The sequence below is a fragment of the Arvicanthis niloticus genome, chromosome 6 (genome assembly GCF_011762505.2).
Source record: "Arvicanthis niloticus isolate mArvNil1 chromosome 6, mArvNil1.pat.X, whole genome shotgun sequence".
Taxonomy (NCBI): Eukaryota; Metazoa; Chordata; class Mammalia; order Rodentia; family Muridae; genus Arvicanthis; species Arvicanthis niloticus.
Genome location: NC_047663.1, coordinates 7,174,373 through 7,199,898, shown reverse-complemented (window position 1 = coordinate 7,199,898; position 25,526 = coordinate 7,174,373). Strand labels below are relative to the sequence as shown.

At 55.3% G+C, this 25,526-nt stretch overlaps 2 protein-coding genes across 4 annotated transcripts in view; one reads left to right on the top strand and one right to left on the bottom strand.

The window, feature by feature from the left end:
- Positions 1 to 4,584, top strand: part of Slc38a12 (solute carrier family 38 member 12) — a 58,117-nt gene extending 53,533 nt beyond the window's left edge. Inside the window, exon 10 of the mRNA XM_034505725.2 lies at positions 1,029 to 4,584. Coding sequence (XP_034361616.1) covers positions 1,029 to 1,789 — 761 coding nt within the window. The 3' untranslated portion in view covers positions 1,790 to 4,584. The remainder of the gene's footprint in view (positions 1 to 1,028) is intronic.
- A 2,118-nt stretch (positions 4,585 to 6,702) lies between these two features.
- On the bottom strand, positions 6,703 to 25,253 carry Grin2c (glutamate ionotropic receptor NMDA type subunit 2C). 3 transcript variants are annotated; one of them, XM_076935485.1, is made up of 14 exons: positions 25,094 to 25,253; positions 24,505 to 24,691; positions 18,669 to 24,234; positions 15,584 to 16,182; positions 15,164 to 15,278; positions 13,929 to 14,140; positions 13,604 to 13,769; positions 13,192 to 13,345; positions 11,689 to 11,814; positions 11,330 to 11,559; positions 10,823 to 10,983; positions 10,211 to 10,398; positions 8,555 to 8,787; positions 6,703 to 8,221 (listed from the first exon to the last, which is right to left on the bottom strand). In XM_076935485.1, exons 3-14 carry the CDS (start codon positions 19,299 to 19,301, stop codon positions 7,091 to 7,093), a joined length of 3,948 nt encoding a protein of 1,315 aa, XP_076791600.1. In that variant the 5' UTR covers positions 19,302 to 24,234; positions 24,505 to 24,691; positions 25,094 to 25,253; the 3' UTR covers positions 6,703 to 7,090. The 3 variants fall into 3 exon arrangements, with proteins under 3 accessions (XP_076791600.1, XP_076791602.1, XP_076791601.1); XM_076935487.1 differs by having other exon boundaries at positions 18,669 to 19,186; XM_076935486.1 differs by lacking the exon at positions 25,094 to 25,253 and having other exon boundaries at positions 24,505 to 25,020.
- Positions 25,254 to 25,526: the final 273 nt, after the last annotated feature.

Genomic DNA, 25,526 nt, shown 5'->3' with positions numbered 1-25,526 from the left:
GGAGGGTTCAAGAGGAGTTCTTCCCAGAGGCTGCCAGGTAGAATCAGCTGTCTCTACAGAGCCTGATTGTCCTGAACAGATAAGGTCACAGATGCCCTTCCACAGCAAATTCCCTGTCCCCTAACTGTGTCACCAAGCCCAGAAGAGCAGAGCCACATGCCATTTACTGCCAGCCTTAGGACCAGCAGCTTGGGACTTGCCTGTCTCCAGCATTGCCCTCGGGTGTCCTTTCTTCCCTGGAGTGACCCGTCACCATAGCCTCCCTGCTGCAGGCCCTTGTCACCAGCCCTGCACACAACTGCCAGCATTCCTCTTACCCACAGGCAGAAGGGGGTTTGTGCCTAGGAGATGCTTCCTCCCGAGTGTGCTGTGCCCTTAACCCTCAGCCCCCCACCTCCCACACCTGGCTCCACAGCCACAGAACCTTTAAATCTAGGAAGAGAGAAGGAATGAGTGCTGGCCAGGTCTGCCTCTGACAGGAAGCTGACAGAGCCCCTGAGAGGGACCCTGAAGATTAAGGAGAAGCTGGTAGCTCCTCACCGGGGCTGTCACCCCAGTATCTTCTCTGTATCACACCCAGGCCCTGCTTCTGGGAAGAGGCAAGGAGAGCAGGATGTGTGTACCTAAGACACTCATAGACTCAGCAGCCCTACATGGTCCAGGGGGATGCAGGGTCAACAGCCCCACATGGTCTGGGGGGATGCAGACTCAGCAGCCCCACATGGTCTGGGGGATGCAGGCTCAGCAACCCTACATGGTCTGGGGGATGCAGGGTCAGCAGCCCCACATGGTCTGGGGGGATGCAGGGTCAGCAGCCCCATATGGTCTGGGGGATGCAGGCTCAGCAACCCTACATGGTCTAGGGGGATGCAGGGTCAGCAGCCCCACATGGTCTGGGGGATGCAGGCTCAGCAACCCTATATGGTCTGTGGGGATGCAGGCTCAGCAACCCTACATGGTCTGGGGGGATGCAGAGCAGACTGAGCCAGTGAGGCTGTTCATCTTTACCAACCCCCCTTGTCTTGCAGCCTTTGCCATCATGATTGTGCTGGCCCTGGTGCGCATCGGGAGAGGACAGGGAGAGGGGCACCCGCCCCTAGCCAACTTCTTGGGGGTCCAGAACCTGTTTGGGGTGTGCGTCTACTCGTTCATGTGCCAGCACTCCCTGCCGTCCCTCATCACCCCCATCTCCTCCAAGCGCCACATCACTCGGCTGCTGTTCCTGGACTACGCGTTGATCCTGGCCTTCTATGGGCTCCTGTCCTTCACGGCCATCTTCTGCTTCCGTGGCGACAGCCTCATGGACATGTACACCCTCAACTTCGCACGGTGTGAGGTCGTGGGCCTTGCAGCAGTCCGGTTCTTTCTGGGTCTCTTCCCCGTGTTCACCATCAGCACCAACTTCCCCATCATCGCGGTGACCCTGCGCAACAACTGGAAGACGCTCTTCCACCGTGAAGGTGGCACCTACCCGTGGGTGGTGGACCGTGTGGTGTTCCCCACGATCACCCTGGTACCTCCCATTCTGGTGGCCTTCTGCACCCACGACCTGGAGTCCCTGGTGGCCATCACAGGAGCCTACGCGGGCACCGGCATCCAGTATGTCATCCCTGCCTTCCTGGTGTACCTCTGCCGCAAGGACACCCAGCTGACCTTTGGCTATGGAACCGTCAACAAGCATAGGTCCCCGTTCCGCCACACCTTCTGGGTGGCCTTCGTGCTGCTGTGGGCTTTCTCCTGCTTCTTCTTTGTCACAGCCTACATTGTCCTCAAGGAGACCCAGCTCTGATGGCAAATGCATCTGACAACAGGAGGCAGAGACAGCCCAGCCTCCCTGCGTCAAGGCAGGACTTAGCTGCCACCCAGGTCGATGTGACGTGAGCGTGCTAGGCTGGGGCTGCTGGAGAAGGCCTTCTACGTCTCTAGCTGCTGTCCTCTCCCCACCAAGGACATCACCCTGCAGGACAGCCCTCCTGCGTGGGAACATGGTTGTCACACACATTCCTGCCACTGGAGGCTGGCTGCCTCCTCTGCAGTGGAGGAGACAGTGCTGACCCTGCTGCTATTTATACTAGACCCCACGCCCCTCCTGCATCCTTGACTGTCCACTAGCAGCTGCTGCCTCTTCAAAGGCGAAGCGCAGGCCCTGGCTCTCCTAACCTGGCCTGCTTGGGAAGGGTGGGGCCCTCCTGCCAATCCTGAAAGTTGCTAAGTTGTTTTTCCCCCTATGGGAGGCCTGGCCAGCTCTAGTGACAAGGACAGGAAGTGCTAATTGGCACCAGGGTCGCTAGGCAAGAGCCGTGAGAACTTCTGCTGTGGGTGCCAGCCCTGGCACAGCAGACGGATGAAGCATCCTTCCACAGGGTGTAAAGCCCTTTGCTTGGGCCTCTGAGAGGGGCCCTCTGTCCCCTGGCTTCTCCTTTGGAGGCCAGGGGCCCTCTGAAGTTTGGGGTACCACTTGAGAAGCTGTCCTCATTACCCACCACACACACACACACAACCACAGTGGCTGACCGCCCTGCACTTAGAACAGGGAGAGCACAGAGTGACCCTCTGCAAAAGGTCAGGCTGGTGTTAGGCAGCCCAGCTTGTTGCCTAATTACACTGCAACACTAAGGTGGTGCCCTTAGGAGCCTGGTCACAGATGCTCAGTGGCCAGCCTCTCCAAGGGGATGTGTACCACCATTCCTATGGAAGGAGGCCAGTCTTCCAGCTGCCTCCTGTTGATCATGCTCGCACCCGCTGGGCCCAGTGCCTTGGAATGATGAGTGAGTGATTGATGATCTGCATTTTCGCTGTGCCTTCTGCTTTGGGCACCAGGGACCCTCCTGACCCTGACTTGCCCCAACCCTGGGCCTCGTCCCACCTGTCCTGGACAGAACTGCCTCTGGGGCGGAGGGTCTCAGACCCTGCCCCTCCCTCTTGATTTCAGTGCCTTGCTCCACCCTATTGAGGGAACTTGTGCAGCCCCCCTTCCCTTCTACGTCTTGCCATATTTAAAACTTAAACTCTGCTGTGTTGTTGGATGTCCCAGAACCCAGGGGGTTGTGCAGAACCTGCCAAGAATGTGGGACCCACTGGCAGCACCTGCCACCTCTGGCCCCAGCATCCCTGCACCTAAGCATCTCCAGATCAATGTGGGCCAGGCTGCACCTTCTCACCGATGTCCCACATCCATAGTTCCAGCCACATGGAAGACAGATGTCCCTACGACAGTCTGCCAGTGCAGCATCTTCCCAGGAGACCCTGCCCCACATGTGTCAAGTAAGGAAAGTGATACAGTAGCAAGCCCAGGAGTAAGGAACAACTGCCCATCAACATCCATGCCTCATCCCGCCCCCAACTTAGGCTGTGTGCTGAGAACTCAACTAAAACATCTGTATTTACCCTTCTCCCTCTTGCTTAAGGGCAAAGCAAATTAAATCTTCCTACTGCAACACACACACCTCACCCCACCCCCAGGCTCCAAACTGAATTTTGGTGGAAAATTCATTAGCATCATAAAGCCGGAGTTGATTTATGTGGCAATCTGGAGCCATACACAGTGGCTGCCACATTTCCCACCCCCAAGTTAAGTTAGGGAAATCCCAGCCTAGGCAGGAGGAGGGATGATGCCAAGCCAACCCTTCCCGTTGTCTGGTTTCTTTGTTCCTTCATCTCCACCTATTGTCTGACCTGCCAGAAGTCATGTAAGGTCACCTTCCTCACCACACCAGGCCTCTGTCACTGTCTCCTGTCTCCTGTCACTACCAGGAGAGTTGGGCACAAAGAGGAGAGGACTTAGCATTTGTGGGTGTCATTTGTCCCCTCCCCCCCCCCCCAGTCATCAAGCACACTAAATATCTGTATATCACCAGGGTAAAGTGATATGCCAGGTCATGGTATCTGTTTGCAAAGAGGCCCTGGGGTTAGTGGTCCGGAGGACAGCAACAAGCCCACCCAGCCTGGCCCCAGATCTGAGTCTCTGAGACTCAGCAGTTGTCACTGCCATCTCTCTGCATTGCTGCGGACCCGTCCTGAGGGCAGGGCAGGTCAAGGTGGGAAGGATCTTTCTCCACAGAGCACCAGGCCCAGCTGGGCATCAGCACAGCGCCAGGAGCTCTGGCTGTGCCTCACCTGAGGCCGGTAGATGGGGCAGATGGCAGGTGACAGGCAGTGAGGTACTGCAGAGCTGTAAACAGTGGCAGTGGGCACCAGGCCAGGCCCAAAGCCACACAGCTGTCCTCACCACATGGGGCCAAGAGCAACCTCGGCAACAGGCAGTGGCTGTCTCTCGGGGCTCCAGACCCAGGGCCAGAGGAAGGCGGACGTCTATCGAAGGAATAAAGTCCCAAGCAAGTAAAGTGCAGGGGCTGCCAAGAAGCTGCCTGTCGACCTTCCTCCCAGGGGCACGCTGCTTGCCTGGCACAGTGCTGGATACATTGTGAGGACCAAACACTCATAACCCCCATACCCTGTGGCCTCTAAGCAGCAAGCATCTGTAACCCTCCCTCTTGTAGGGACCTCCAGATCATAGGTCATGGAAACGAAAGGACTGAGCTTATCCCAGCACCGAAGTCCTTAATAAAGCTGCTATGACCCACACTTGTCTCCTTTGTCATTTGCCAGCCATGACTGTCCTGGTAACCCAGGACTGACAGGACTCAGGTCGAGACCCCCAGATACTGCTTAGCTTTATCACGCCCTAATGAAGTGATAATCCTGTGGCTGCTGCCTGCTGCGCTCCAGAATCAGGATGCCACACCGGAGCCACCCAAACCTAGGAGGCTTTGGGAAGAGAAGGATTGGCTACAGATCCATAATCTCATAGGAAGCTCGAGGACCGCCCTACCCTTGCAAAGAGCAAGGTAAGTAAAGCTGGAGGGTCAAGGCTAGAGATTCCACGTCACCCCCACCCCCACGCCCTTTGTGAGCACTGGCTCGCTGGGCAATGCTGATGTGCATATGAAACCTTTGACTAAAGACAGATGGAGGGAAGCAGCTAGGGCAGCCACGGGAGGGAACTGGGTCAGACCGTAAGCATGTCCCACTGTGAGACAAGTGGCAGGGCCTTGCTTTTCCCATGTCGCATCAAAAGGAAAAAAAAAAAAAAAAAAAAAAAACCAGCATTGGGGGGTGGGGTTTGTTAGGGACTGTGTTAGATGCTTTCCCTTCTATGACCTCACCCTCCTCCCCTGCCAGGCTCTCTACCTCCTCTTAGAGGTACAAGAGAGCCAGGGCCACTCCCACCATGAGCGCAAGCTGAGACATTACACACATAATGTGTCCTTGCACCTCTTGCCCCCTTATACATTCCTAGAAAAGAAGCTCGCTGCTGGCGCCTGAGCCAGCCAGCCAACAGCAGGTTCAGTTCCGCATCTGACTCTTAATTATCTTAACAGTTCTTGGTTATTAATGATCTTGGGCTGCGAGCGGAGCAGTCTAGACCGCCTGTCTCCTCCTGGTTTCACCTGCTGCAACCTTCTCCACCCGCCCCACCCCAGCTACACATGGACCCTGACTCAGGGGTGGGAAAGCAAGGACTCAGGTCCAGAAACCGGTGCCCATCAGTTAACCCTGTCACTGTTGTGTCTAGGTCCAGTGCCCTTCCAGAGAGGGTGCTATCTGCGCTCACCCAGACCTGTTGCTGTTGCCTGGTTCCATCTTGTGAGCAGGCACAAGGCAGTAAGTGAACGTGGCCACAGTAGAGGGGCCCACCCATTTTTAGGGCAATCACAGTCTGGCCATAAGTGGAAATGAATCTGACCTTGACATTTTTCCCTAAAACAAAACTGAAAGGGCCCGGTTCTCATGGCTGCCACCCAAGCAGGGTGGCCATTGGAGCCTGAAGAGGTAACACAAGCTACTGTAGCAGAGAAAGTTGGGTCAGCCTCAGGGGGCACTGGACCCAGCACTCCCCTCCCTTAACTTCGCCTCCCTCTCTGTCACATGGGAGAAAATCTCTGCCAGTCTCCTCACCTAACCTCCAGGGGACAACAGGACTCAAGCTTTACTTCCTTAGCTGCTCGCGGATGAGGGATGAGTCTGACTGGATCCGTGATGCTCACCACGGTCAGAATGGTGACCAGTATTCACTGGCTTCAGTCATTGCTGGAGAACCAGATGTAGTTGCTGACGGGAAAACTTGAAAGACTGAAAAAGCCATCCTTACAGAGGTCCTCAGAACCAATGATATATGTGACAGTGAATAGTAGTCCCCTGAGAACCCCAGAGGGAGGGTGGAGCAGGATAGGTGTGCAGATTGTCGCACCTGAGAGGTTTGGGCACAGTGAGGGTGAGCCATGTCTGACCTAGGATGACACCTGTGCCCAGCTTCTAGACCAGACTCCCCAGACCAGGCCCCAGACAGGCTATCACTGACACTGTCAGTCTCCAGTGGCATCTCCTAGCCTGTCCAGCAAGAGCCTCTCTTTTCAAGAAGACTGAGTGTTAAACTCAGTTCTTCACTCCCAGAACCCTTATACTGAGCACATTTGTCACAAAACACCTGGAACTGGCCCCAAATACCAAATAGCTTCCACTGCCCAGAGCTCCTCCCTCAGCGTTACCTATTTTCACCTCCCTCCTGGACACCCTTGGACCTAAGACTTCCCCAGATGGAGTTGTCCACACGCCACACTCAGATACCCCAGCCCAGAATACACCTGACGCTGAACTGTGCACTCTCTAGGATGCAGAATGAGGCAGCCAGGACCAACTGGGTTGTAAAACGTTGCTGTAATGTTCCAATGCTCCTATGAAAAGAAATTCCAACCCATTGGAGCAAAAAGTGGGATGGCCCCACCCCAACCTCCGTTTCCAATTTCTGTGTCTCCAACCCAAGGCCACAGCAACCACAACTAGGAACTGGCTGACACCAGGACAGGGACACATTTTTACTCTCTGTGACTACAAGACATCATGTGATGAGGAAGATCTCAGCCCACACCAAGACCTAAGCTGCTAAGGTCATAAGCTGGCCTTTTCACTGGGGTCCCATGGCCAGGATTTCAAAGTAGAAGCCAGAGGAGCCCAAGCTTGTCTGTCCCCCCAAACCTGGCCAAGGCCAGCCCCAGAATCCAGTCCAGCAGGAACCAGAGCTGCCAGAACCTCACACTTCTGATTCCAGGCTGGAGATCCTCCTCCAGGTGCAGGACCTTGGGAAACCTTGTGTCCCACAGGCTTCCCTGCTGACCTCTTCCAGCACCCCACTGTCCCTGTAGCTGGTGCCTAGCCCCAGGGTCCTGCCTCTGTGTGATGGAGGCTCCCAGGTTCCAATGAGCCAGGGGCTGTGGCTGGCACAGGGTGGAGAGTGACGGCAGACAGTCCCCCAACAAAATGGCAGGTGGGAATGGGTGTGCAGGCAGACGTGCCGTCTGGGCTGCCAGGTGGCCACCCCCGCTGGTACGCCCTCCGCACAGGTCTCCCGGTAGGACGGAAGCCGCAACGATTGTGCCTGAGCCACGTGCCTGCAGGATGGCCAGCTTTGGGGACATGGGCAGGCGCAGGCGTGACCGGTGCACCTGGCAGGCAGAGGGTTGGATCGAGTGAAGGCTTCTGCCACCGAGCTGGGCAGGGATGCGTGGCGAGGGCGTGGGCCCCGGGCCCAGGCCGCGCGCAGCAGAGCCTCCCGCCGAGCCAGCTGTTCCGGCCCGAGCAGCGGCAGGTCGTCGGGCTCCGGGGGCTCCGGGAATAGCGGCAGGAAGGGGCGCCCGGACCTCTCCGCTCGAGGGAAGGAACTGTAGTGGCAGTGCGCGGGCAACAGGGAGCGCTCCGGGAGCGCACGCCGCTCCGAGGCCGAGAGGTGCGGTCCCTGGTGCCCGACTCGCACCGGCCACCGCGCGTCCCAAGCGTGCCTGCAGGATACTCGAGACACGTCGGGCGGAGGTGGCCCGCACGTCGCAGGACGGGGCGGGGGCTGCGGGACTCTGCGCACTAGCGGGGTGCGGCCCCCACCGGGAGGTCTCCAGCCGCTGGGACTCGGTTGTCCCGGTGGACCCGGGGTGGATGACCGCGGGCCGGAGGTGGTGGGAGCAGGCGCGAGGCGATTGTTGCCCCAGTTCTCGATGGTGCGGGTGGCGCGGTCCAAAGAGCTGCTCACGTCCGCGGTGCTCACCATGTCTCGAGCCGCCTGCAGCATCTTCAGCACATTGGCCTGGGCTGAGCCTGCTGTGAGGTCTGGACTGGGCGGCCACGCAGGGCTCGGAAGGCTCTGTACCCCGTTGAAGCAGCTGTAGATCCCCTAGTCAATAAAGGGAAGACAGGCTGTGAGCTGAGCCATCTTCTCGGGGACCAGCCACCACTGTCCCAGGCCTTGTTCTAAGCAACAGCTTTTTAAAGTCCCAACTGTGTGCTCCTTGTGTGTCAGGCAACGTGCTGTTCTGAAGGTGATGAGATACCTAGTTTTCTTGTTCTAACCTTCTAGCAAACATCAGGGAAGACCCAAAGCCCCCACCACACGCTGGCAAACCACGCCCCTTCACGAGATCTGTTTTAAATCTAAATGAGTCTACAGCAAGCTGGGTTGATGTGCCTAACACAGAGAGACCTACATAGGGAGAGGCAGGGCACCTACCCTGCTGAAAGCCAGCAGGAAGTCCAACTGGGATGAACTGGGCACCGAGTGTCGAAGTTTCCAGTAGACCAAGTGCTCCCAGGCAAAGACCAGAAGGGCCAGCCCCATGGCCACCAACAGCATGTAGAAGACACCGGCCATGTTGTCAATGTCCAGCTTGCTGCTCATCACCTCGTTCTTCTCGTTCTGGCAGATTCCTGAGAGCCACACTGTCTCCAACTTCTGCGTCTCTCCTGGCAGAGAGTACACACAAGACTCAGAAATGCCTCCTTCAACCGACCTACCAACGCTTGCCCGAAGCCTGGAGAGAGGACAGTTATGCATCCTTGTTTCCCAGTGGGGAAAAGTCCAGCAGAGGCAGGGCAGGGGCAACCAGTAAGCAAGAAGAAAAGGCAGAGAGAAACTAGCTTCAGGATTAGTGCCAGCTTCACCCCTTTGCATGTCCACTCCCACATGCCGGTAAAGTCTTGGTTTTGTTGTTTCTTTTGAGGCAGGGTTTAATGTAACAGGCTGGCCTCGAACTTGACAGTAGGCAAGGCTGAGCTTGGGCTACTACTGATCTTCCTGCCTCCAGCCATGCCTGGCAGTCGAGGCTTGTCAATTGGTTACATTTTAGCGTTCATTCACCCATTCATACTATAGTTGTTTGCTCTTTATGTTTATTCATACTATAGTTGTTTGCAGGAGCGCCAGGTCTATGGCCCGCTTTAAGGCCCCAGGAGATCACAGGCACTCTTGTTTGCTCTCCTTAGTACATAGAATGTAAGGTATGGACAGTGTGTTGTGCTTAAGGTTGGGGGAGCTGGGATTTATTTTTAATGATGTGCATGCCTATGTATGTCTACGTGTGGGTATCATATGGGTGCTGGTGCCTAGGAAAGCCAGCTGTTTCCAATCTCTTTAAAGCTGGAGTTACAGTCAGTTGTGAACTACCTGATGTGGGTGCTGGGAACCAAACTCAGTCTCTCTGTAAGAACAGTATACTCAGCCGGGCGGTGGTGGCGCATGCCTTTAATCCCAGCATTTGGGAGGCAGAGGCAGGCAGATTTCTGAGTTTGAGGCCAGCCTGGTCTACAGAGTGAGTTCCAGGACAGCCAGGACTACACAGAGAAACCCTGTCTCGGAAAAACAAACAAAAACAAAACAAAACAAAAAAACAAGAATCACAGAGACAACAATGTATCGCTAAGGATGGAACTCCTGCAAACTAAGGGCTTTCTCTGGGCTTAGCACAGACTGGGCTGGCCCTTCCAGCCAGTGAACCCTGCTGCTAAGGTGAGCTGGCCTCCAGCCTGGGAGTAGGCAGATGTTCAGCCCTAACTGGGTAGACTCAAGATGACAGCAGAGAGAGGCATGAGAAGGTTCTTAGGGGGTGGGGGTGCTCAGCCACTCAGAACCCCCACCAGGCAACTTGAGTATTTTCTTGTCTTCCTTGCCCTTTGGGGAACTTCCAACTCTGGTCCTTGCTCCCTCTTGCAGGTTTGTCCCTACCTCAAGTCTTGGGGTTTTTTTCCTCATACTTGAGCCTCAACTGCCCCAACCTCAGTCCCAGAGACCTTTCCCTGCAGAGGCTCTTTGCACACAGAAGTTACCGTAGAGATTCTAACAACCACAGAGCTATGGTCCACCCTGGACCCTAAAGGTGATGGAACTCACCATCCCCCAGGAACTGCAGGAGCGCCAGGTCTATGGCCCGCTTCCAGTGGGAGTCTTTCTGCATGGCAATGCCATAGCCAGTGGTGGCAAAGACTTTGCCAGACCCAATGGTGACCAGCTTGCAGCCTTCGTCCTTGCCTGCCATGTAGTTGAGGACAGCGGCATCATAGATGAAGGCGTCCAGCTTCCTAGAGACATGCCGAGCCCTCAGGGTCAAAAACCCATACAGGTGAGAGGGCAGGACACAGCTGAGTACAGGAGCCTGCAGCCACCACCAGGGAGGTACCCTTGCAAGGGACCCCCTTCCTCAGAAAGGATAGGGGAACTCACTGCCCTAGAATATACAGTCCCTCTGTTCATCCCCTTCTGCTCTTAAAGGTCTGCAAAGTTTTTAGTCACCTCCTCAAACTCCTGGATCATATGGTAAGTATCCACTATTCCTTCCAACTCTACTCTGCCTCAAGACCTCCTCATCCCCCACCCCCAGGAGTCCCACAAGACATGCCAGCTCCACCATCCCCACCCTGGGTCTCTAAGGAAGGGATGCCTAAAGGTGCCTCCCGGGGAGACATGGAGCCAGAGACAGAGGAGGATGCAAGACTGGGGACCCACCCCATCTTCAGGCTTGAGAGAGCGTCCTCCACCGAGCGCTGGTTGAACTTGACCATATGGGTGTGCATGTCACGATAGTTGCTACGAATGTTCCTCTCTGTGCTGCCGTTAGGTACCGTGCCAAAACGGAAGGGTGGGTATTGGTCTTGAGGCCGCTGAAACTACAGGCAGAGAGCAAGCCACTCCCACCCTCTTCGTCTAACCCCCGCCAAGTACCAGAGCCCCAGCCCCAAGTCTGACCTGCACAGGCTTAGACACTGCCCAGGCCTCTCCTGTCTTTTACAGATGGAAACTCAGAAGCCTGAGACAGTTGAAGACTTAGCCAAAGCCACTCAGTATGTGGACCTGAGCAGTCATCATGGAGCCTTCTCCCCAGACCCCCAAATTCTTCCCATTCCAGCCTTAGTTCAAATCCCTCAAACTCTGTTTGTCCTGTGTGTGCCCTTCCAAGGTCTGTCCCCACCCTCGGTGCGCCCCCCACCCTCCACCTGGCTGTGGCCCAGGAACCTTCTTGTCACTAAGGCCCGACACAGTGTCGATGTATTGCTCCTGGATCATGAAGGCTGCCAGATTGGCCGTGTAGCTAGCGAGGAAGATGACAGCGAAGAAGGCCCACACCAGGACCATGATCTTGCTGGTGGTACCCCGGGGGTTCTCGATGGGAACAGAGTTGTTGAAGACCAGTGCCCACAGCAACCACACGGACTTGCCAATGGTGAAGGATGGTCCACCAGATTCTGGGGGTGAGAGGGTGGGCGCTGGGGCTTTCCTGACCCACTATGAAAGAAAGGGCTTAGAGCCTGGCGGGAACTTCATCACCGGCTGCTCCACCGTGTCCCTCCACCCAGGACCAGGTAACAGCTTACTCTTGCCCTTGGTGAGGTTCTGGTTGTAGCTGACAGGGCTGAAGTACTCGAACATGAAGACGGTGATGGCCACCACCGTGAGACACATTACAAACATCATCACCCACACGGCAGGGCTGTAGGGTTCTGGGGACCAAGGGCAAGAGGCTCAGAGACCTGGGTCCCACCCCATTCCAATGTTACCAAGAAACAATAACTGGAGACACTGGAGCAGGGGTCTGGCAGCCCTGTAGGTGGAGCCAAAGGTCCCTGACCCTCAGAACAGCAGAACCCCTAAAGAGCCTAGGGCAGGACAGTGTATAGTGTTCAAGGCTTCCTCGTGTCTTCTGCCCTGAGAGCACACATCACTCCACTGTAACTCTGCATAGCTCCTACGTCCCCAGCAGGGCCTGTCACTGGGGAGGGTTCTGATCTCTTCCTGGAGGGTGAGGCTCTGAGGTCAGGTCTTATTCCACATTCCCCTGGCATGGGAGCTGAAGCTCAAGACCCTCCAGAGACTGTCTGAGGCTGAATTAAGAACCAGTTGCTATCGGGAGTCCTTGGTCCTTTGCTGGAAAGCCATCCTAGGAAATGGGAATGGAGGTGACTCTCTGTCCTGTGTCTGGAGAATCCACTCAGACGGGTTCTGTGTGTGTGTGTGTGTGTGTGTGTGTGTGTGTGTGTGTGTGTGTATGTGTGTGTATGTGTGTGTGTATATGTGTGTGTATGTGTATGTATATATGTGTGTGTGTATGTGTGTGTGTGTGTGTGTATGTGTGTGTATATATGTGTGTGTGTGTGTGTGTGTGTGTGTGTGTGTATGCTGACCTGGAACTCACTATCACTGTGTAAACCCAGCTGGTCTTGAACTCATACAGATCCTCCTGTCTCTGCTCCCCCATGCTGGGATTAAAGGCGTGTGACACCACTCTTGGCTCTGTGTCTTTCCTAAAGCCACCCAGGAAAGGGGGGCAGAGTTGGGGGTCTTACAGTGACGTAGCTAGTTCTCAGACCCTTCCCAGCATCCCACCCGTCCCCACCATCAGCTCTCTGAGCCACTTCACGCTGCAAGCTCCACCTGCCCTCCCACCAGTCGCTCTGGAAATGGGAAGGGGCATAGTTGTACTCTCCAGCCTTGAGCCTGCCTTGGGAGCCTAACACACAGGCTGACCCCCCCAAATGCAGGGTTCCTAATGAAGTAAGAAAACCATTAGCACCTCTCTCATGCTCCCAACATGACCATCCTTGATCCGTGGTCCAACCCCCAGCAGTCAGCAGCCAGCCTACCAACCTGCCCTGACCGGCCTGTCTGTTGGATTCTTCTCACCTGACCTCGCTTAGAACCCACTAACATTAACGCCACTCCTTCCAGTTCCTCTTCTTTCACCTCCTACCACCTCCAAGACTCTCGAGGATAACATGCTTGGCTCTGACATTTCCACCTGAAATGTCACCTTTCCGTTCATAGCCCCCCACCCCGCACCCCCAGACCCTTGTGGCCTCCGCTGGCCACCCAAACCTCACCCAGAAAAGCCGAGGGGGAGACAGTGCCGTTGCTCCTTGCCACCATCACACTGATGCCAGTCTCCACAAAAGGTACAGAGAAGTCTATGATCTCAGAGCGCTCCTCATTGATGGTGAGGGAGCCAATGGCCATGTCTGCCCGCTTGTAGTATACCTAGGGGGCAGGAGGGCATCAAAGAGGTCCCCCACGGACTTTTGAATTCTCCTTAATACCCATCCAGGAAGTCCACTCAGCACCCGTCAGTGGAACCGGCTACTCCCCCCCTGGGTTCCAGAGCACAGTTCCCAGGACACCATCCCCTTCAGAGCTCTCGGCCCCGTTGCATGAGCACATGGCGAAGGGAAGCATGAAATCTGGCAGCAAGCAGGGTGGCCCCAGTTGAGCTTGTGTTTGAACCCAGGGTGGACCTACCTCCCCGATCATGCCATTCCACACACCACGAACCCTCTTGCCGTGCTTGCCATTGGTCACCAGGTACAAGTCGTAGGAGAACTTGACCACCTTGGCCAGCTTTTTGAGGATGTCGATGCAGAAGCCCTTACAACAGAGCTTGGTGTAGGGGGTCACATCCCCGCTGCTGCAGTCACCACCAGGAGTCAGAGCCCTTCACAGTCCTCAACCCCCCCATGCTCCTCCCAACCTGGCATATGAACCCCCATACCCCTCCCAAGCAAGAGACATATGCACAGCAGCTGACCATGCCCCACCCCATGACAGCACCCAGCTCACACCAGACCTGAAGGTGTGGTTGCTCTGTCTACGGCAGGGCACAGTGTTGGGAACACAGCCACCTGTGCCAGGGTCAGGGCTCTCCACAATAACAAAGGGCCTTTCTTCCAGTGTGGCCACTGTCAGGTGCCGGCTGTCCACCACAGGCTGCAGGGAAGTGCTGTAGCGAGGCCATACTGGATATTTCATGTACAGGACTCCATGATCCCACCGTCCCACCTGCAGAGGACAGCCGGCCTCAGCCAGAACCTGCAGTACTGTTACCCACCCCCTACTCTCTTCTGGGGACCATCTGCAGAAGCCAAGAACCCTAAAGATAGCCAGGTGGCAGACAGATTAGGGGATCTTGGGGCAAAGGCATTTGGAGGACAGAAATACAGGCCAAGGACTGAACCTGGACACAAGGGCAGGCTCCCCATGTCCTCCCCCAGGCCCTGGGCCCTGTGATCTCCAAGGCTGCTGGTCCAAAACACCTTCCTAAAGCTCAGAGTGTCTCACGGTGCTCATCCCCAACCCCCATGACCTCAGCACAGTCTTCCACCAATGTTCATGTCCAGCATTTTCCCATACCCCCTAAGCCACCCACCACATAATTTAACAGCCTTTTGTCTGCACCAGATTAGCACCCCTTCCTACCAGGCTTTTACTCAGTCCTCAAAACTCCAACTGGACATCCAGCCCTTAGTAATTAATGCCTTCCCTAGTTCCCTCCTTAGAAAGCAAACAAATTCTTGTCTTTTTCTCTACTCACTTACTGTTTGGGGTTGTGTTGTGGTTTGTTTTGTTTTGTTGTTTTATTAGGGAGCAAAACAGGTTCTTGCCATGTGCCCTGCTGGCCTGTAACTCCTTATGTAGATCAAATAGATCAAGCTGGACTCAGATTTGAAGCAATCCTCCTGCCTCTGCCTGAGTACTAGGATTACAGGCATGAGAAACCACCCCCCCACCCCCACATTGTTCTGCATACACCTGTTCTCCAGCACAGATTTCTACTTATTTACATGTCCAGCTGGCTGGCCAACGTGGGTCACTCCTCTAGGGCCAGGACTATGTGGCAGAAACGCTTAAGTTCAGTAGTGCAAAGAAAGCAGGGAATTGTGGGAGCAGGGAAGGAGGTGGGGCTCAAAGGTTTCCCAGTGAAGGACATTTTAGCTGAGTCGTGGACAGAAGGAGTCTGCTCAGCTGCGGGGAAACACTAGGAAACAAGAGGACAGAGGGCCCCTGGGCTCACCCACTTCTCACCATCTCCCAGAGGCGGTGCCGGTTGAGGGCAATCACAACCATGGTGGGCTGGACCAGGTACCCACCAGGGCTGAAAGAGAAGTCTCGGCCCTCCCAGGTGACATTCAGCAGATGCCTGGGGAGGGGAAGCGGAAAGATGCCAGGGTGTCCCAAGACCCTGGGGTGTGGCTCTGACTAGGACACCCCATAGCACCACTATCCTAGGGCATTTGTGTGGTCTCCCTGTGTTAACTTCACTGCCTTTCCATACCCTAAACCCCGCTGTTTCTTTAGATAAGGATTCTAAGACTGGGAGACCTAAAGGAACTTGACCCCAGACGTATATGCTAGTGATAGCTAGATGGAGATGAGACCAGGGAATCCGAGCTCACTGCCATTCAAGTCCCCCGAAGTGGCCCACGTGACTGGGTAGGTGCTCACCTGTAGAAGGCCTCCCTAGCAGGGCTGACGGGTCCCGGGTGGCTTCGGCAGTCTCCAGCCGGGGCTGGCAGGGTACCGTACTGGCGTCGGTAGCTGTGGGCACCTAGAGCCAGAATGGCCACACCGTCGCGGACCTTCTGGCGTAGGCTAAGGCGCCAACTCTCGGTGACCACACTGATGAGGCCCACCGGGAAGGCTGCGGGGGGCGCGTCGGTGCTTCCCAGCGCCAGATTTGGTACCAACCACACGTGCCCGGGTCCCACCAGGCCAGCCTGTGCAGCCTCTGCGAAGAGCACCTCGGCCTCTTCACGGGAGCAGTAGGCCACCAGCACCGGCGCGTCGACCTGGCGCAGCAGGCGCTGAGTGCGCGCTCTCGGCCCACCGGGGCCCAGCTCCAGCGTGAGCACGTCCAGCAGCCGCCAGCTCAGGTAGCTGGCGTCGGCGACGGCGCGCACGCCCTCGAGGAAGAGCGCGTGGCCCGGGTGCAGGCTGGTGATGACGGCGAACGCGCTCCAGTCGTATTCCTCCAGCACCTTGAACAGCACCTGCAGCTGCTGCTCCAGGGACACGCCCAGCTGTAGGAAGGCGGAGCCTGGCTCCTGGGGCGGGGCGGGGGCGTGGACTCAGTGGGGGCGGGGCGGAACGAGCCTCGTCCTGCTCCCCTGCCCCCACCACCCTCCCCTGCTGCCGAAACCTTAGGAGGAGCTTCATTGTCCCGAGGACCCCTGCCCTGGAGCCAATTGGAGTCACCTGGGGAATTTTACCAACTGAAATCCGGCCCCCAACCTGACTCTGTTGGACCACTGACCAGAAACATCAGCACCATCAGTGAACTTATTAGAAACGCAGAAGTCCGGGCCGCACCCCAACACCTACGGCATCCATTAGAATTTCGGGGTGGCCGGGCCGTGGTGGCGCACGCCTTTAATCCCAGCACTTGGGAGGGAGAGGCAGGTGGATTTCTGAGTTCGAGGCCAGCCTGGTCTACAGAATGAGTTCCAGGACAGCCAGGACTACACAGAGAAACCCTGTCTCGAAAAAAACCAAAAAAAAAAAAAAAAAAAAAAAAAGAATTTCGGGATGACTCCTGGAATCTGCGTATGAACAAGCTCTTCCGGCTTTCCCCTGAATCCGCGAATTTGAGAAGCGTGCCCCAAGACCAACCGAATCTGAGTCTTGGAATTACGGCGCTCTCCGCTAGCACCATGAGAAACAAAATCTTGGACGCGGAGGCCCTAGGAAAGCATCCGCCCAGAGCCTCCGAAGTGAGAAAGTTCTTCCTTCAAACCACCTCTACCATTGCAAAGTCCTGGCACTGCCAGCTTTAGTGAGCAGATTCTTCCTCCTAAGGTCTCCTTGGAGCCACTATAGCTGCTCCCAAGATACCTGCTCACTGTCATCCCAATCTTATTTTTTTTTAAAGGGAAACTATAGGCCCCAAACTCCATTTCTTCAGTAAGTGAGAATTTCAATTAAAAGAGAACTGGAGAAGCAAGGTGCAGTGAGTGACACGTGGTGGCACACGCCTGTAAACCGCAGCACTTGGGAAGTAGAAATGAGAGGGTCTCCACAAGTTCAAGACCAACCTGGTCTACACAGTCTGTAGCCCAGACTGCAGATTGACACCCTATCTCAGAGAAAGCGCGAAGATGGAGACTTTAAAGGCATAGCCACCGGCCACCATGCAGGAACCTCATTTGGTTCCTGTTTCAAGCAAAACCAGACTTAAAAATAAACATGTATGACATTTATGAGGTGGTGGGGAGATGTGGATATTTGAGCAGGCTGAGGAATTTTTGTTATTTATTTTAGACGTGATAATGTATGGTGGTTTTATTTTTTTAAGGTTTCTCGTCCGCTGGAGGTACACACTGAAATATTTATGGGAGGGATAATAAGCTGTCTGGACATTTGCTCCAGTTCACCACAGCAGACACAGTGGTCAGGGGTGAGCATGGGGGAGGGGAGGCGGGGAGGGAAGGAGCCAAGGTGGACAGAAGATAGGTGTCGAGCCTTTATACAGTCTCCAATTTCTCTGTGATGGAGTGGCAATGAAATAGGAAGTGAATCAGTCACCTCCCTCACCTCCATGACTGCCCTTCCTTAGAATAAAGCTAAATGCTTCCTAAGTGGTGAGGCCCACCTGCTTCTCCAGACTTCTCTCTGTCATCAAAGGCTCCCAGCAAATCCCCATCACCCTTCCCAACTCCCCTGTAGCCTCAGGTCCCAGAGCAGACTGCATTTGTTTAAAAACTCATATCTGGAGAGTGACCCCATGGGAAAGGCAGCAGTCTCAACTAACTCGGATCCCAGGAAGCTCCCAGAGACTGAGCCACCAACCAGGAGCTTACACGGCCGGTCTGAGACCCCTGACACATATATAGCAGAGGACTGCCTGGTCTGGCCTCAGTGGGAAAAGAGGCACTTAATCCTCAAGAGACTTGAGGCCCTGGTGGGTGGGGAGCACCCTCTCGGAGGCAAGGGGGAGGAGGAATGGGACGAGGAACTGTGGAAGGGGTACGGAGAGGGGGGAGCAATGACTGGAGTGCAGATAAATAAAATAATTTTTAAAAATCATATCTGACTAACACCCTATCCAAACGGGCCTTGTCAGAGTCCTTCCCTGGGGGCATCTGTCTTTCCTTCAAAATGCCTGTCAGTTAGAATTACACATGAATATGTGTTGGGAACTTTCTCCCCAGGAGACCAAGTGTGTCTGTCTTCCCTATGCCCGGGGCAGAGATGGAGAAGAGACATAGCCCTGTAGTGCCATTCCTTGCAAATGAACTCTCACTATTCAAAGGGTCTGAGGCCTGACCAATGAGAGCTGGAGAAGCAGAAGAGATATCTTTGCTAACATTGCTGGAAGGACATCTACCCACCTCATCCAGACACAAACTGATACTCAAGGAACCAGGGAACACAATACCCACAGTGTCTTTCCCTTCCCTGGTCACATCTCCAGTCCCAGCCAGTTCCTGCTCCCAAAGACCTAAGATGCTCCTTAATCCAAACCCAGCCCTGCACCCTAACTCCAGTCTAGCTGTGGGCTTAGGGAGGAAGAGATGAGAATGTAGACAGGCACCTTGGGGGTGAGGACCACAGCAGAGCCTCCACTGATGCTGAGGATGGGCACGTGGGTCTGGGAGGAGACGAAGTCCAGTAGCTGGGCCACGGCCTCGGTGTCCACGTTGTCCTCAAAGACGATGCCGTGGACACGGGCAGCACCCAGAAGCCCACAGATTTGAGTGAGGATGCTGCTGGGGTTGGTGTTGTTCACCCCAACGGTGAGTGGCTGGATCTCCAGAGGCAGGTCCAGGAAGTTCTGGGAGGTAAGCCGAGTCCGGGCCTGGGCCTGCAGTGACCCAGAGCTGCCAAACACCACTGCCACGGTCACAGCCTGTTCTCCCTGCCCTCTGCCCAGCCCTGCCCAAGCACCAAGGAGTGAAGTGAGCAGCAGGGCGGGCCCCAGGGCCCCACCCATGTCCACTGGAGGGTCCTGCAGAGAAATCAGAGCAGGCACAGAGAGAGGTAGATGGACAAACAGAAGGTAAGGTCTGGAGAACACACAGACAGCCAGAGGACAGAGAAGAGAGGACCGTCCTACACAGGAGAGGCAGAGACAGACAGAAACAAACAGAGAAAAAGAAGACAGGTTAGCTGAGCAGCCCCAGGCACCTTGGAGAGGCAAGAACTGGGAAGAACCAGGACAAGGCATATCACCCTTATCTATGAAGCACTAGAAAGGTCACGATCCCCAAACCTAGTTATCTGGGTTCTACCCTAGCAAAGACACTGAAGTGTTAGTGTGTTGTTCAGGAGTGCTCAATTGAGGTAGACAGAGCTGAGTTCAAATCAGGTATGCCACTTACTAGCTACGTGATCTTTAAAACAAATAAAAAAGTTTTATTTTAGTTGGGCAGTGGTGGCGCACGCCTTTAATCCCAGCACTTGGGAGGCAGAGGCAGGTGGATTTCTGAGTTCGAGGCCAGCCTGGTCTACAGAGTGAGTTCCAGGACAGCCAGGGCTGCACAGAGAAACCCTGTCTCAAGAAAACAACAACAACAAAAAAGTTTTATTTCAAAATTATGTGAAGATGCAGGTATGTGTGTTTGTGTAGGGGTGCAGGGGTCTGTGCATACATGTGAGGGTAGCTGTGGAGTTGGGAAGGAGGGAGTCAAATCCCCTGGGGCTATAGCTAAAGGTAATTGTGAGCTGCCCTACATGGGTACTGGGAATGAATCTCTGCAACTCCCGTGCCATCTCTCCGGCCTCAGCTTCGTGATTTTTGCTTTGCCTTTCTGAACTCCCAAAACAAAGGATCCAGCTACTTACTGCCAGTAGCACCTGTGGGTGACAGCCCCTTTGCCAGATGAAGAAAGGCAGCCCCTTAACACTCCCATAGCTCAGTCCACTCTACAACCGAACTGAACCCTGCATCTATTCCTCATCAGAATGAATACTGTCCTGCTCGTCACAGACAGCCCCTGGCTCTTGGCTGTGTGGCTCTGCCTGGCAGATCCTCTCCTCTAGAGCTTGTATGTCTTTGCCACCTTCCCCTCAGCCATCTCATTCAGGACAGCCCTCTAAAGCAGAGTGGCCAAGGACGACTCGCGTGGGTTCAGGACACCCGAAGCCCTGAGCTGCCCAACTAATACCCACTATTTCCCATCCCATCGCTGGTGTGTAGAATTTTTTTTCACACCTAACCTAAGGGCCTGAGCGTGTCAGCTACACAGATTCATTCTGGATCAAGACCAAGAGCCAAGCAGGTGAGAGAAACATGACTTTTGTGCACCGCGGATGCAGCTCATGACCACACTCTCCGTCTTCTTCCCACCCCCAACAAAACTAACCAGGGAGAGTTGAAGGAGGATCAGAGTAGGCCTGCCACTCCAGCCTCTGGCAAGAAATTTGCACACCTTTGCCACAGAGATGCAGATTAGAGCCAAACAGCCTACCCAGAATGCACTTGGCACCTTCCAGGGCTGGAGCCTGCAGAGCAGCCCTGGCTTCTTCCAGACCTTTCTTTCCTCTGCTCTACAGACTGTTACATCTCTCCCTTTTGTTCCAAGTCTAATTTCTCATGGGACACTCCGCAGAGGCTTCCCCCAGAGTCTCCAGTTCTCTCTAAGGGGTCCCTGGGGAGTGTGCATGAATGAAACTTCTCTCGCCTGAAAAGACAGCTCTGAAGGAGACCACAAAAGGTAACGTTCCAGTTACGAAGTGTAACTCGGTACACATGTGTAGAGATCGCCTTCCTCTGGAATAAGTTTCTGGATGGTAAGATATAACACATGTAACATGTGGGAGACATAGTCCCTGCACCCCAGGATCTCTGAGTAGAAACTGCAGAACCAGCAGATTGTCATAAGCTCCTCCCACCTCCTCTTTAAACTTAACTTCTTTTTCCATCAGACTCTGGCATCCCTACTCCCCTCCCAGCATGCCTTCTCCTAGCTAAGGATCTAGCACTTGCTCACATAGGTACAAGGAGCTGATCAGGGCTGACAGTGTTATCCTTGACAGGTGAGATGAAATTTAACAAGTCAGGGCTTTGTGCTCAAGGCCCAGATGGTAGAAGTTCAGGCTAAGGAGAGATTGGTGGCTGGAGAAGGAATGCTGTAGATTTACTAAAACCTGTGAGATCTCCTCGTGTCTGTGAATGGCAGCTTAGAGGCACAATTGGGTCTAGGATGAGATCTCAAACATGACAGTGACAGGTACTGTCATGCTCACTGCTCCTTTGAAGGCCTGTATGTGCATCCAGTATGCTTGTCACTAAAGTGAGGTGTGCGGTCAACACACAGGCATGCTGGATATTGGAGATGATGTGAAAAGTATGTAAGTGTGGAAGCTACCTCAATAATATCCGTGTGTGTGTGTGTGTGTGTGTGTGTGTGTGTGTGTGTATGTGCATGTGGAAGCCTGAGGCATCAGAAGTCGGCCTGCCTTACACCTCACCTTATTCAATAAGGCAGAGTCTTTCCTTGGAACCCAGAGCAATGGAATTCAGGTTTCCAGTGCCCATCCAGAATTTTACATGAGCTCTGGGGATCCAAACACTGGTCCTCAAGTTTATTTGGAAAACTCTGTATCCGCTGAGCCAGCTTCCCAATTCTTCTCATTAATATTTTTATATTCACTACATATTAAAACAGTCATTTTGGATATCTTGAATTAAACTATACTACCAAGCCAGGTAGTGCATGCCTTTAATTCCCATTGCTCAGGAGGCAGAGGCAGGAGAGTCTCTGAATTTGAGACCAGCCTGGTCTGTGGAGTGAGAATTTCAGGGCAGCCAGGGCCACAAGGAGAAACCCTGTCTCAAACCGAAACAAAAACCAAAACAAAATCCAATAAACAAATAAACATCATTCTATTTGAATTTTATCTGTTTCTTTTTTCCATTTAAAAAAAAATTTATTTATTTTGAGGCAGGTTTCCAGTATGTAGCCTCTGCTGAGCTAGAACTCACTAGACAGACCACAACTCACAGAGACCTGGCTGCCTCTGCATCCCAAGCACTGAGATTAAAGACATGTGTTCATCACACGTGAGTCTTTTCTCTTTTATTAATGCCGGTACCTGGAATTTTAAAATCACACGAGTGTCCTGTTTTATTTCCTCCAGACCATGAGAATCTGGGGAAAGGGCTCAGGTTCTCTCCCAACTCAGAAGGGAGGCCTGCTCCTCAGCAGCTTCCCTCCATTATGAAAATACCCTCCTGGGTTAAGGCTGGAGAGAGGGGAAACTTGAGGCAGGTTGAAAGCCAGCAGGTCTCTGAGCTTACAAAGCCCTGTGACAGGACATCTCCTCACAAGATGGCGTACTTCCCATCCCGTGTCCCTGGCCCTCAATCTCTCCTTCCCATCAGCTTCCTGCCTCCTAACTGCCACAACTTTTGCCTGGTCCCTGTGGCAAAGGTCAAGTGCAAGAGCTCCCTGGTACCTCAAAATGAACTACCAGTGTCCAACAAGCTAACCCAACCCCACTGTCTTCTTGGCTACTCACCCCTGCTAATCTAGTGGTAAGCTGTCTTTGCTCCTGCTCTTTCTCCTGGAAGAGAAACCTCTTCCTAACAAAAGCCTTTTGTGTCTTTCATGGCCCAACCTGAGCCCCTCTTCTATAGGCTTCTGCCTCTAATCTTGATTCATCAGTGCTGGGCCCCCGGGGAAAAAGACAGGGTTTGGGTCCCACTGCTCTTTCCGTGCAGGGTGTGGAGCTGGGAGCTGGTCCTCCTCAGGCTCCCCACCATTACTGAACTTTTGTGTATCTCTGTTGACCCCAAAGGGTCTTTGAAGGAGTGTTTGCTGAGCACCTGCCCCAAGTACAGGGGAGAGGTTGGCAGTGACCTGTCGTTTAGGGCATTCTGCACCCCTTGAAAGGTTCTATCAACCCCACATGTTCGGGGACCTTCTCTTATGCTTCCACCAACCCCCAGTCACACGCAGGCTCCTTGACAAGGCCGTGCATACACATACACACTCACTAACCTGGGACACTAATGGCGCCCCCACTCCCAAGGCCCAGAAGCTAGTATCATCCAGCTAGCTAGGCTGATGATTCTTGACAGTGAGGCATCCTCACCGTGATGACCCTCCTCTAACCCTTGTCTCTTTCCTTCTCTGCCCCGCTAACACCCCAGGCACCTGGAAAGACATAGCGCCTCTGTCGTCCACATTGGTGGGGACGAGGAGTTTTGCCTTTTCCAATACTACCTGCCCTCTCCCGACTGATAAACCCCTCAGCCCCCGGGGGCGCCCCGCCCCCTCCCCTTGTAGGAATCTTACTCTGGGGCTGTGAAGTTCGGGGTATTTTTAGGCCGGCGATAAATAATTCATAGGGAACGTGGCATCTGGCTGCCCCTGCGGGAGGAGGGGGCGCGAGCACCGAAGAGCCACCATCACTCGCCGCTCAAGGACACTCGCGATGCGGCGGCAGTGGCGGTGACTCCGGGCGCGGGGACCCGCGCCACGCCTCCTGGCGGCCAAATTGAGCACCACGCACTCTACGCCCCCAAACCTGGCGACTACCTCCTGAACTCTCCCCACAACCCCAGCCCCAGCTCTAGGCCTCCAGCCCACTGCCCCAAGTTAGGTCTGGATCTCAAGCCCTTGGACAGGAGATGGCCGAGTTAGCCTGGCAGACCGGCCTGTGAGTCAAGACCCAACCCAAGTGGTCTTCCAGAGTGAACCCCCTGCAGCCAGTTTCCTGCCGACCTGTCTCTTTGATGTTCTTATTCTTAACAAGTTTAGAAACTAGCTCAGAGGCAGACACCGGACCTGCTCAAAAAAGCCAGTATCATGACATCTTCTCCAAATTTTCTGTGGCCGGGGGGTGGGGGTTTGCTCATGGGGCCAGGACTGGGCCACCAACTGAAGACTGAGGATGCTATACCAGATGTCTCATTGGGAAGGGAGGGCTGGAAAACACAGTGAGCAAATGGGGTCAGCGTCCGACCCAGCGGGAATTTCTGCCTGTCGCCCAGCAGGACCTTTGAAGAGTCGCCAAACCGGCCCTTGGGAAATTTGCAGCCTGCTAGGTGCCTTCGTCTTGGGTAGTCGGAGCTCCCCTTGCTCGCCTAGGCCAAGCACAAAACGCCTTCCGCAGCCAGAGGCTCAGGCTTCTCCTCTCAACCGTCGGGGATCCTGGTTGAAGCCCCAGGAGACCACAGCTGCCAACGGGTGCTTCCAGGGCCCCAGGGCACCGGAGCGCAGGCTCTCCCGTGGCCTTTACTCCCACCCTCCCTTTGGAGCCCTCAGAGACGAGGGGAACCAAGACGTGTGGGGGTCAGTGTTTGGGAAAATCCTGTCACCCCAGAAACCCACTGATTGTCGGAGGTCAGGATATGGATGTTAGGATCTACCGGGTAAGGGGGGAAAAAAAGAGTGGGAAGCGGAGGGCCTGGGGAGACTCACCCTAATGAGGGGGTCGGTAGTAGGCAGATGCGCGCGCAAGTACCCAGCAGGGACTAGCTCTCCAACTGTTACAGCTCCGCGTTTGCTCTCCGAGCTGTGTCCTTTCCAGCTACCCGCGCTCTGGTCGAACCCAGCCTCGGCCCTGGCTCTTGGCCCCTGCCCGGTTCCTTGCCCCAGCGGCTTCTACCTGCAACAGTTGGACCCGGCAATCCAGACTCCCGCGTCCGGTGACTGTGCCCAGCTTGGCCCGGCTACCGCTCCAGGCGAATGGAAGGAGGCTCCGCGACTCTAGGGACAATCGCCTTGGGCTCTCCGCCCGCGTCCTTCCCTCCCGCCAGCGGCCAGTCTGTCTCCCCAGCCTGTCTCTCCTCGCCTCCTCTGAGCCCAGGTCCACAACACTACTCCGGCTCCCGAGGGTCGCGGTCCCCCTGGCCCCCTCTTCCCAAACCTCTGACGCCCGAGCTGGCCGGACTGTCTCGAGTGTCCCGCGTCTGCCTCCACCGTCCTTGCCCGCGCGGCACTGGAGCCCCTTAAGTTGCCTACGAAGTTGGCGCCCCCCGCTCGCCGCCAGCCCTCGGCTGCCACTCACCGGGGAAGGGGCGCTGCACCCACGCCCAGAGCCCGCGACCGTCTCCCGCGCGGTGCTCGTCCCAGCGCCAGCCCCCGCGAGCTGGCACGCTGGCTGCGAGCTCGGCGGGCACCGGAGCCGGGCGCGGCGGGACCAGTACGGGTAGCGCGGCCTGGATGCCGCCCGCCCCCGCGCCCGGCCCGCGCCGCGCGGCGGGGCTGTGTCCCGGGCTGCGCAAAGGCGCGCCTCCCGCTCTCGGGGCTCACCAGCCGACTGTGATGGAGCTCGCCACCGTTGGTCGCCTCCGCCCCGCCCCGGCCCGCCCCAGCCGGCCACCGGTGCCCCTTCTGGCCCGTCCAGGCCCCTCCCTGCCAGCCTGTGCTCCGAGCTGGCCCCCTCTCCTCTTTCCTGCTCAGGGACCCTGTCCCCAGACTCGACGCTCAGAAGCAAGGAC